This window comes from Epinephelus lanceolatus, chromosome 2 (genome assembly GCF_041903045.1).
Source record: "Epinephelus lanceolatus isolate andai-2023 chromosome 2, ASM4190304v1, whole genome shotgun sequence".
NCBI classification, from domain to species: domain Eukaryota; kingdom Metazoa; phylum Chordata; class Actinopteri; order Perciformes; family Serranidae; genus Epinephelus; species Epinephelus lanceolatus.
The window spans coordinates 18804988-18817485 of NC_135735.1; the positions used below are offsets into that span (position 1 = coordinate 18804988).

Here is a 12498-nt window from a genome sequence, read left to right on the forward strand (position 1 = left end):
AAGTAGAAGTCTCGTTCTGAAATATTTGTTTCCACATTGTCAAAATCAACAAAATATTCAGACATGACATTGAAAATCGTTGACATTACACAAAGATACACTTCCTGTACTCCAGCACAGCAAACACCTGACTAACGTTTCCATTGTTTTTTTTCCTGCAACAAGTCACCTCTGACTAGATTTCAGAACGAGACTTAGTCACAACAACAAAAGAGCTTTTTAATGGATGTAAACTGATGTTGCAGAATTGCCCGTGGGGTTACGTACCACTACAGCTGCCGTGGTGGACTATAATATATTTTAAAACTGTTGTTCCCATTAGTCACTTAGACACAAAAACATATAGGGAAAATGGGGTCCAGCCTGAAAAATACAGACGTTTCCCTTTTAAGATGTCTGCACTGTAACTCGGTTGTGAATACACCAAGAAAAAAGTGTGTGAATTCTTGTCAAAAAGACATTTTTATTGGTAGAGTATGACTAAGTCAATTTCTGATAAAAAAAAGTACTATGCACGTGCCTACAGGAGTGGCCACGCTCTCCTGGCCTTCATGTTCTCCAGACAGGAGGGCAAGCTGAACCGGCAGCAGACTATGGAACTGGGACACCACATCCTCAAGGCTCACATATTCAAGGTAACAGGAACTGAGAAACTATGTTTATGACTCACTCATGTAGGTTTCTGACCGGAACTGATTGTTCTGCTCAACCCTTCTGAATCACATCGATTCCCAAAGGCTACATGTACACAAGAACCTGCACTTTGCTGTATATTGTTGCAGAGAAACACACCAAGACACACACAAGTAAGAGTGAACCCCTGTTCACTACCATCACCCACACACATTAGCACTGCTCAGATCCATAAAACACCCATGGTACATTGGATATTGCACTGTTTGCATGCATGGCTTGCACTCTGTATATACTGCTTTACTCCTGGGACACATTTCAAATTCTGCACCACAGATCTCATCTGAGCAAGTTTAATCTCTTCCTCTGTCTCTCTTCCTATCTGTCTGTGTCTCTTTCACACACACTCACAGGGTCTGAGTAAGAAGACTGGTGTGTCCTCCAGCGTTCTTCAGGCAATGTGGGTGAACTGTAGCACAGACAGTCTGTCCGCTGCGCTGGCCTCCCTGAGGAACCTGTATACACCTAACATCAAGGTGACATGCGTGTGCTCTACATCAAAAAAGTACTCATGCAACCAAATATAACTTATATACAGAGATATACTATGCTATTAGCTCCCAGATGTCCATAGCCAACAAAGCTTTTAGCACCCGCATGTATATACTCCAGGGCATCTTAGCAACATTGACTATGACGTCAACACAACTGCAGCTACTCTGCTTTAATCCATGTACACAGTGTTCATGTAGCAACATTATACACCCGTAAAACTGAAAATAAGTCAACCAAGTCTATAAATAACAAGCTAATGTTGACTCACACAGGTCTTGAATCCCAGTCAGTCGAATGTGTGACAGTTCTGTGCTTAACACATTCATCCAACATTCCTCTGTCGACTGTCTCCTTCTTTATACTATGTCACCTGACTTTCAAAAATTGTGTAGTAGTAGCCCTCTTTGCCCTAACCCTAACGGCCTCCGACTTTGACACATTGACGTGACAAGTACTAACCAATCACAGCACGCAGTAGGATCGATAATAACATGTTGTAGGGATGGGTGTAAATAGCTGAATAGCTGCAGTGTGACTATTTTCACTTGGGTGCAAATAGAGACTCTGTATTTATTTATTTATTTATTTTTTTCATCCTGCAGGTAAGTCGCCTGTTGATGCTAGGTGGCGCTAGCGTGACCTGGTGTACAGAGGTGGTAGGACATGCCCCCATTCTGGCCGTCCACGCCCACCTGGGGCACGTGGAAATGGTAGGTCTGCTGCTTGAAATGGGTGCTCCCGTAGATGGAACCACTGACAACGGCATGACGCCACTCTGTCTGGCCGTCGCTGCAGGACACGTCGACATCGTCAGCCTGCTCTGCAAGAAAGGGGCCAAGGTCAGTGTCATTTCTGTGCAAAGAGGAGGAGAGGCATATGTGGGTTTGGAGGGCGTTACCAGCATAATTGCCATGGAAGAATCAGATTTCAGTCTGTGACAGATAATGGTGTGTTCTAATACCCATACTACCAAACTATTTACTATGCAAGAAGAAGATTTAGTGGGTCCCGATATATAGTTTGTAAGATGCAAATGCCAAAAAACACCAGGTTGTCCAAATGCATCCAGTCACTGTTTACAGTATGCAAGCCAGCATGTTTTCTTCTCTGGCTATTCTGACCCACAGTCCTCTGCACAGCAGAAGATGCGTCACATCGACTAGGCCGCAGACAGATGACAGCTCACTGACAGCTGACAGACGCTGCAATGACTATAATCAATCAATCAATCACAAACAATCTACAATGTATGCAGTTATAACTTAAAAATGAAAACTACATACCATGCAGTTACTACAGGTTGACCTCCATGTCTGGTGAGCTTGGCGAATTGCATCTTGTTGTATCTCCATGGTAACACTGAGTGATAGTGTTAAGATGTGCTGCAATCCACATCACATACTCTTTCTTTTTACTTCAAATTTTGGGCTACAGACTGCAATCAACTCAAAAGTTCAAGGTGCAATGTCAAGACGAAGTAGTATATTCTAACTGTATGCATACTCCATGCAACAGTGTACTCTGTAAAGGCAGGTGCAGAATGTACTGATAGTAAAAAAGCAAAAATGTGCAGCCTCTGTCTCTCAGTACCTTTACACCAGTGGTATCCTGACCAGCCCTGCTTTTACATTCACCTCAGTTCCAGGAGCTATTCTGGGAGACAGATGACATAAACAGGCCTGATCTAGGCCAGCGTATTACGGGCACAGTGTAATAGCACCAGTGTTGTAAGTCCTTCTGTGTACCCCTTTATGCCAGGTGGGCCACGCTGATAAGAGTGGCCAGTGTGCGTTGGTGCATGCTGGGCTGAAGGGCCATGCAGAAATCATCAACATCTTGTTGGGCCAGGATTGGGGAGCAGAGATCCCCACTGACCCACAGCAGCACCATGGCAACGAGACTGTAACTGGGAAAACACAGGCAGCACAGCAGGCGGTTACAGCTGCAGCGAGTGTGGGACACACACAGGTACGTAGCAGTTCAAGGTCCTTGTGACAAAACACTCTGCCGAAATTCATTTTTGTTATGTAGAGCACGGTGCCTGTCCTTGCTGGACATAGAGGATTTATTAGATGCGCTTTGCTGTGGTCAAGGTCTGTGAGTGCTTTGGTTTTCTTTCTGCACAGCGAGTGAGCAATGCAGAGGACTGTAAAATTGTGTTTTCCTGCAGGTGGTGAAGAGCTTGCTGGACTTGAAAGATGAACAGCTGGCAGTGCAGATGGACGCTCACGACTCTCTCTGGGGAGAAACGGGTGCATTTCTCCTATCAGTCAGATAAATTTAGCTTTCTCACCTCTTTCTGTCCATCAGTGTGGATCTATGCTCAAGGGGTTTAGAGGTGCATTTTAGGCACACTGCCATTCAGTGCAATGAATGAATATTTAACAGCTAATTTACCTGTATACAAATGCACAGTGAGCTCTTTGAATGGAGCTGCAGGAGCTCAGGAGTACCCACTTACTGGTTTCAATGTTATGATTTCAGGATGCTCTGGTTAATGTCAAATAGTTGATTGGATTATAAATATATTTTTTTTTTTGTTTGTTTGTTTTTGGCATCACATTTATCACACAGAACATCTCATCCAGCCACATTTGTAGCATCTAAAAAGCCACTATTATTCAATTGTGATACTTTTACCTCTATCACAGATGTGATAGTGCAGCCTGCAGAATTCTGTTAGGTTCATTTCCTGAAAGCATGTCGGATGAAGCCTGTATCTCTGCCTGCAGCACCATTAGAGTGTAATTCTATTACACAGTCCCCTCCAGTGCTGAGATAGAAAAAGTGAGGGCATGAAATACCCTGTGCACCTTTGCATGTACAGTACACTGCTCAGGCCTTGTTTAATGTCTCTGTTTAGTGTTAGTGTCACCGTCCATTTGCACAGATAAAATGATCAGTCAGTGATACAAGTCTCATTACTTAACCAAAGATTTGTACTTCCTCAAGGATTATAATTACCTAAGACATTAGTGTGTGTATCACAGCTTTTGAAAATAAGCATAAGTATACAGTTTTTCGCTGGTTCCCACATTTAAAGCCTCACTAACCCTGTTACTACTTTGTGCAGCTGCACAAAGTCACCTCAAAGACCACAAGACAGTTTAGGTTTTTTCTTTGTCTCATATATGACGATACTTCTCTTTGAAGGTGGTAATATACTATTGATTTGCTCACTGAAGCATGAGGTCACATGAAACATGATGTCATTCATCAAGGATACTTGGAGGTTAGAAAATGGCATCAGTACCTTGCCTCTATCCTCAGCTGCTCAGTTAGCTGAAGGACTCACAAAAAATTGCCCATTGTTTGTCAAAGTAGCACTGGCTGTTTAAGGAGGATGTGTGTGTAGAATTCTGGTTGGATCCTTTGTTTGGTTTTGTTGTTGAAGAGGAGGAAGAGAGAAAGCGCAGCTGTCTTTGAGCAATGTCGATCTTTAACACTTGTCAGATGTCTAGGTTTGTTTTAAAACAGAAAATACAACACCTGTGTTTGAATCAAATAGATTATGGAAATGACCAACCTTGTTTTTCTCTCTGTCTCTCACTCCTGCTTCTACCTCTCTCCTAAATGTGTCAATTACATATTTTTCTCCGCCTCGTCGTCTCATCTCTGTGCCGACCCCTCTGTCTGTCAGTGCTGAGCGCGGCAGCAGGAAGAGGGAGGCTGGAGGTGTGTGCGTTCCTCTTGGAAAGGGGGGCAGAGCTGGAGATAGCCAACCGCAGGGGGATGGTCCCGCTGCTTAGTGCCGCTAAACATGGACACACACAGGTGGGGAAGGATCTGGTGCCTGGAACAGGATGTTCTACATGCAACCAGCTATTTCTTTCCCTCATGATAATTTTCCTCCTTTCTCCAGGTTGCAGAGTTGCTGCTGAAGCATAACGCAGATATCAATGTCAATGAGAAGCTGGGCCGCACTGCACTGATGCTGGCTGCCTCTGAGGGCCACCTGAGCACTGTTGAACTCCTGCTGTCAAAGGGTGAGAGTCCCCACCTTCCAAATAATATGTGTGCCCTGTACCAACAGCGTGAACTCCCGGTTAGGATTCCTTCAGTGTTCATTGTACAGGAGGTTTTGACTGGGAGCCGATTTATTCTTTTTCTATTCTTTTATTTATTCTTTGTGGTCCCAGGTGCCTCTCTGTCCTCGGTTGATCAGGAGGGGCTGACTGCAGTAAGCTGGGCCTGTCTGAAGGGACAGAAAGGTGCGGTGCAGCTTCTGGCGGAGGCAGGCGCGGACCTGAACCACCCAGACAGACAGGGACGGACTCCTCTTGACCTTGCTGCCCTTAATGGGGACGCAGACGCAGTGGGTTTCATGCTGTTGTTTGAATGACATCATGTTGTTAATGGAAATACTTTAAAAACTTTGAAATACTTTTATTTGTTTAATAGTAAATATTACTCACCAAAAAAAGATGAGTTTTCTTTTTTCCTCTGCAGTTGGGATGTGGTTTATAGTCCTTGGTAAATGTGTACTTGTACCACATGGCTATTTTTGACAAATTAAATAAATCATAATTACGGAAATAATGATGATAATAATTTCCTCTGCAACACAGGATGTCAATTTGCAATCATAGCTCATGTGGAGTAAAAAAAAATTAAATCTGAGCATTTTGACTCCCATTCCTGTCATCTATTGATCAGCAGGAGAGTAATCAAAACTATCTGATAATTAAATATTTTCCAAAATCATCAGGACATAAAGGGGCAGACAGTTTTGCTGCTAATGTCTGCTAATGCAGGGAGGCATACTGTTTGTAATCGACCAAATCACTGAGATATCAACAACCTATTTATTGCTTGAATCTTGCATTTAAATATGAATATATAATGATATTATTCTATGCACGACCAGGTGCATTGCCTGGTGGAACATGGAGCGGTGCTGGAGAGACCCGACAACAGCAGTACCAGGGGTTCAGACCGGACAGTTGGCTGCCAGAACCCGGCCCTGGTGGCCTCGGTCCTTAAGAAAGGATCCAAGATGGGTATAAACAACAAGCTTACATAGCAGCTTTGAAGTAGATCTCACCTCTAGGAAATTCATAGTCAAAAGAAAACGTTCCAAAAACCATTTAATATTATACGACACAGTTAAACAGCTCCTATATCTGCAGCACAGCATTTAAAATGAGCATAAAGTTGAACACCTCTCAAGCTAAACTCAGAGCTACTCAGAGTGTATTCATATTTGTTTCTGACTTGAATCAATGAAGACTCACTTAGATAGATTTGTATTATGTGCTATATATTTGCACCTGCATGCTCTGCATTTATATCACTTTATATTTCAATGCAGCACATTGTTACTCTGTATTCTGCAGCACCTGCAGTTTTACATCCACGTCTCTAACTCCCTCTTCACCTCTCCCTCTTTCCCCCACCCTCGGTCGCTCTCCTTCATCAACCAAAAGGCTACAGAACAGCTCCACATGATCGATCAGGTACATGATTTATGTAAGACACAAAGTGAAAGAGACAAGGCGAGACGCATAATAGAAAGATAAATATTTGTACCCCTCTATCAGGTCACGCTACGTGGGCTATGGCTTCCTCCAAACCAGACATTCTCCTCATCCTGCTGCAGAAGCTGATGGAGGAGGGGAACATGCTTTACAAGGTATGTGGTGGTGTAAGTGTTGTGAAGATGTGGCAAACCTTGCAGCCTTTTACTGGGAGAGACTTCAAATGAGGTGTGTAGTGGATTAGTTGTCAGAAATATTCCTCCCCTCTTCCTGTGTGTTTCTCAGAAGGGGCGCATGAAGGAGGCAGGCCAGCGTTATCAGTATGCCCTGAGGAAGCTGCCTCGCGAGGGGCAAGGAGAGGAGCTGAAAGGGCTCAAAGAACTGCGGGTCTCCCTCTATCTAAACCTCTCCCGCTGCCGCAGGAAAACCAACGTAAGGCCCACAGCAGCAACAAACTGCTCATGCACTATTTAACATCGGCAGGTTTATTAGACACTGAGGTGAATGGCAGGAGGGCTGGCAAGGCAAAGTAGATGGTTCCTGAAGATATATAATTTATCCGTATCAACATAAAAAGATAATGTCAGCACTGGTATAGCTCACTGTAAAAATATCTCTGCTTTTCAGATCTAATTTCAAGTCTCCCTGGTAAACAGAATGTACGTGTAAGACCTGGAAGCAGGTGGTGACATAATGAATAACTGCGTGCTGTTAGTGTTGAGATAGATGTGCGTGGCCCGCAGCCAGGTTTGGAACCCACCCTGGTGATGACAGACGTCCTAACAGACTGTGTAAAAATGCCATCCTTAGGGTCACTGTGGCCGATGAATAATGGAGTAGATAATGTGATGTGATAAGGTCACTCTCCCTGGCAGACCGAGTGCAGTCTCTTTCTCTGTGTCTCAACAGGGGGTTATTTACAGTGGAAGTGCGAGTGGGCCGGCTAAATCCACATATTATATCCGAATGGAGGCAGTAAGGGCCGGCAGAGAGACTACATGATACCGTCATTAAACATTCAACAGCAATGTTCACAATCTCACATTCAAGGCTGCCATTTTGATCTCACTCTCAAGGACAGAATCACAATGTGTTCGTGTCATTAAATATTCACCTGAGACAGTGATGATGAGAGCAGAAAACAACAAGCAGCTCTCTGTCTGTTTCTCTGCCTCCCTCACTCTGTTCCCAGTCAATAAAAATGATTGCGGTGTGACTTCTGTTTCATTAAACCGGCTTCGATCTTCACATCCATATAATGAAGATGCAAACACAAACACTACTTTTATTGGAATGGTGTCTGATTATTTGTGCAAAACAAACACTTTGCAGTCTAGTCCCTTAAACACACAGCTGATCATACAGCGGGTTTGTTTGTTACTGTGCAGCATCTAATGTTTAAATCAAATACTAAACGCACTTTCTCTCTGAAAATGCAGGATTTTGGCATAGCTGAGGAGTTTGCAACAAAAGCCCTGGAAATCAAACCAAGGTCTTATGAAGCATATTACGCCAGAGCACGCGCAAAAAGGAGTAGCAGGTATATTAGATATGAAGTGTATTATTTCAGAGCAGTATCATTTTGCTCAATGGAAACTCATTCTTGCGAGAATCAGCAATTCACTGGGAAGCTATGTCTCTGTGGCTCTGTAAATTAAGTATTTTTAAAGTTCCTTTGTTCATTCTCTCTGTCCTCCCCAGGCAGTTTGCTGCAGCACTGGCAGACCTCCACGAAGCAGCACGACTCTCCCCGTCTAACCGGGAGATCCGGCGCCTGCTGGTACGGGTAGAGGAGGAATGCAAACATCATCAGAAGGCATCGAGCAACAACACGGCACAGGGTTACAACAGGGACCCTCACACCCACCACCATCAAGCCACAGAGGAGGAGGCAGACGTCTATTCACAGGGAAGTCTAGAGAGGCAAGTCCCCGCAGAGCAGACTGACGCAGACAAGGATGAAGAGAAAGAGGAAGGTGAGGAGGCGAGCCTGCAGTGTGGGAAAAGCCCTGAGTTTTGGCCTCTGAATCCGTATGCTCCGAACAGGACTCTCCCTGGAAGTGCGGCCTTCAATTTAGGAGATCAGTCGCCATGTTTCCCTCAAGAGGAATACATACAGAACCCACTGTTTGTGGACTTGCCCGAGCCTGTTCCTGTTCCTGTTCCCAACAGGCAGAGCCAGAACCAGGGACTCAGCAGGACTCATCACCACTGCCACTCCCTCCAGTCAGGCAGAGTTGGGGGCAGGCCTCTCTCTCTGTGTGGCCCCTCGAGCCCTCTACCAGGAAGACACATGTCCACTTCACTGAGGCCTGCTCCGGTGCTGGGGATTGACATCGCCCATGGATTAGCCAATGAACACTCTGGACACAGCCCCACTGAGCTCTATCACCCCATGTCCCCCAACAGCTCCTCCCCACCCGGGCCTCTCCAGATGTACCAACCCCGCTCCTCCAGCTTCTCCAGGGGCTCTGACAGACTCTCCACCCACTCTGTGGCTCTGGATGGCCTGGCTCTTGCTCTGGGGTCTAGTATGGACGTTAGAAGAGAGGGTGGTGGAGGAGGAGGAGGAACTGCAGGATCAAGAGGCTCCAGCTCCAGTCAGGCCTCCAGTGGGAATCTGTCGGATGGCGGCAGGCAGCAGGTGCCAGAAGCTCCCTGCCCCATCAAGAGCAGCGGCAGCTTCAAGACAAAGCCAGAGCTTAAACCTCGGCCCTTCATGGGAGTAATGGACAAATCAGTGCGAGTCCAGGGTCAGCAGACCTCTGGCCTGGGCCGACAGGGGCAGGGAGGAGGGGCGGAGAGTTTCAGTATGTCAGTAATGGAGTTTCAAGGGTTGAACAATGAGTTCAAACGAGCTTCATTCCAGGAGCAGCAGAGCCGGGAGTTTGGGGAGCGGATCCAACAGCGAGAGGCGAGAGGCACCACGTCCTCACAGCTACGCTTCCCTGAAGGAAGACACAGACAGGCGAGCCTCACCAGAGACAACCCGGCTCTGCACATGGCTCCCATTAAACCCAAGCGCTCATTTATAGAGTCCAACGTCTGAATACATCGAAGCACAGATACAGGCTGGTTTTAACAAACTTATGTCCCACATAAGGTAGCAAGGGAGGCTGGTTTGAGAGCAGCTCCCTTCCCTGAGCCTGTTTTGTAGAATAATGCTGCTGCACTGCATTTACAATCTAGAACCAGTGTTCAACTCAGGCTACTACGCTTTTGCTTACATGTCTACAGCTACACTAGTGTATTCAAGAAAACCAGACATACCTTAAGTAGGGATTTGAAAAAAAGTAGTATATTGTCTCAACTTTTAATTTAATATAACAAATATAGAAGTCAGAGAAAGCTTTGTGCACGAATATAAAAAAAAAAACCTCATGCTATTAGTTGCAGGATATAACCATTTCTATTGTCAAGTGTCTTTTAAAAAACATTTATATTTGTACGGTGTACACTATATTTGCAGATTATATATTTCCCTGTAAGTGGTTATCTGTCAGCATTACAGGCTTCAAACGAAATTACTCTGTGTGCTTGAGATTCTTTTTCTTGGTACATTTGATAAAAAAAAGGAGCTGTACATGACATTGTTGGAAACTTCTTGTCATAATCTACTATTGAACTGACTGCTTCAATATTTACAGTATGTTATTTATTTTTGCATAGCAGAGAAACATATTCATATGAAGTGTTTATTGGTTTATTTGGACACAGACAGAAAGAGAGAGCATTTACACGGGCAGCAGTCGAGGATAGAGAATCTTAAGACTTCTTACAGCTGCTGTATGTCCATAGTTGTCATATACCCACTTTCATACTATGTCATACTATGGATTACAGAATGTTACCACATTATTATTGTGGTATAATAAAATATTAATGGAGGACCACATTTCTACATCTATTTCTTTCACAGTATAATACATAAAATGTTATAAGCTTCAGAGTGTGTATGGATGGGTAAGGCTTCACAGTACAACCCAACTTTATCAAACTGACATTCAACCACACCATCAAAATAAAGTACTTGTATAAAAATGCAGACATTGCAATTTCTGAATATTGCACAAATGTCTTCATTCATGTCTTATGCTTGCACAGGGAAGTAACGCCTCATTTCCACAAAGCTCTGTGTACGTATGTGAGTTAACCGGAGGTCCTTTTATTCCAATGAGAACGTCAAGGACCTTTCGTGTGTTTGCAAAACTCCGATTTTAATTTATTTTTTGGTCTGGTATTAGCTTAAATTCGATGAAAAAATGTGCCACAGGAAGTAAGCATAAAAACGAATTAGCCAACTGTTAAATGAATGTAAAACTGCTCTACTTAGGCAAGTTTGATGGCATGTTTAGCTAGCTAACATTGGTAGCATGATAGCTGTACAACATTTAGAGTGCATGCATAGTGGATAATGCTTCTTTTAAACTGGTGATGCGCCTGACTGGACGACCTCCTCGCTAATTTGTCGCCATGCATTATTGGTCCTGTTTTTGTCTTTGTACTGCTCAATGCACATATTCAACACCACTGGACAGTGAAACTAACTTTTCCGCAATTTCTGCGGTGGCGTTTTTATCCATCCGTACAGAGATGCAGTTCCTTGCATTGAACACTAGGGGCATACTCTGTATACTACACCCAAATACGGACACAAACAAAACTGGAAACGAGGCGTATAAACCCTAAACTACTTTGGGTGAGCACGATTCCCATAGGGTTTGTATAAGCAAAGTCCTGCAATGACAATCTAAAAAAAACATACGTAGTGCTTACATACAGACAGTGCAGACAGTGTTTTCAGTAAGCTAATCTACATTACTCATAAGCCTCAGACACTCACAGCTCATTGTTTTTTTGTATAAATGCAACCCATTTTAATATAAATTGTTCAACAAAATAGCTACCTGGGTAATTAAAATGTTATAATGTACACTTATTATATATATATTTTTTTTTAATTAGGATCCTGAAGTATTGCAGACATTTTTTTTTCATGAGGTGTCTGTTTAGCGCTTATAAAGAGCTTTTTTCTGATTAATAGGCCAGAACACTGTCCATTATCAGCCTGAACAAACCATTTGTGCACTAAAATTGACTTAAAGCTAAAGTAAGTGACTGACTGATGAGGAAAGTCTAATATTAGGAGAGGCAAAGAGACCAAGGTCTTTTTCCAAGGAGCTGGCGGACCAAAAAGCAGATGAAAGGCTAATGAATATTAAAGGGACAGTTCACTTCCAAATCAAAAATACAAATTTTTCCTCTTAACCTGTGGTGCTATTTATCATTATAGATTGTTTTGGTGTGAGTTGCCGAGTGTTGGAGATATCGGCTGTAGAGATAACTGCCTTTTCTTTGATATAATGGAACTAGATGGCACTCGGCTTGTGGCGAAAACTCAACAGCAATGTCTCTTTCCAAAAATCACATCCCAGTTACTTGAGATAATCCATAGACCTTGTTTTGAGCAGTTTCATGTTGTAACTATTTTCTTTCTTTCACCCAAAATACCTTGCAGGAGGAGGCTTGCATCTTTTAATGGACGGGAGGCTCATGCTTGTGACAGTGCGAAATGTAAACATTAATTGCGTCCTCCTCAGCTGAGCTGTAACACTAGCAAGCTCAGTGGTGCTAGGTGAGCTAGCAGTAGATGCACTCCTTGTTTTGCGCGGTGATATGATTGGTGGGTGTAGTTTCAGAGAAAAAAGTTCCTAAATGAAACTGCTCACGAGGTCTGTGGATTTTCTTGAGTAATTGGGTCATGATTTCTGGAAAGAGACATTGCCATTGAGTTTTTCAAATGTGGGTTGTTTTTTTTGCGCTTTGAGCACCA

General features: G+C 43.7%; 1 protein-coding gene across 1 annotated transcript in view; it reads left to right on the top strand.

The window, feature by feature from the left end:
- LOC117254296 (protein TANC1-like) overlaps window positions 1-10551 on the top strand; it is a 44172-nt gene extending 33621 nt beyond the window's left edge. Inside the window, exons 16-29 of the mRNA XM_033622475.2 lie at window positions 527-635; window positions 1047-1169; window positions 1791-2027; window positions 2947-3156; window positions 3359-3440; window positions 4829-4962; window positions 5051-5174; window positions 5328-5503; window positions 6056-6188; window positions 6615-6644; window positions 6729-6820; window positions 6951-7097; window positions 8105-8205; window positions 8367-10551. Coding sequence (XP_033478366.2) covers window positions 527-635; window positions 1047-1169; window positions 1791-2027; window positions 2947-3156; window positions 3359-3440; window positions 4829-4962; window positions 5051-5174; window positions 5328-5503; window positions 6056-6188; window positions 6615-6644; window positions 6729-6820; window positions 6951-7097; window positions 8105-8205; window positions 8367-9714 — 3046 coding nt within the window. The 3' untranslated portion in view covers window positions 9715-10551. The remainder of the gene's footprint in view (window positions 1-526; window positions 636-1046; window positions 1170-1790; window positions 2028-2946; window positions 3157-3358; window positions 3441-4828; window positions 4963-5050; window positions 5175-5327; window positions 5504-6055; window positions 6189-6614; window positions 6645-6728; window positions 6821-6950; window positions 7098-8104; window positions 8206-8366) is intronic.
- Window positions 10552-12498: the final 1947 nt, after the last annotated feature.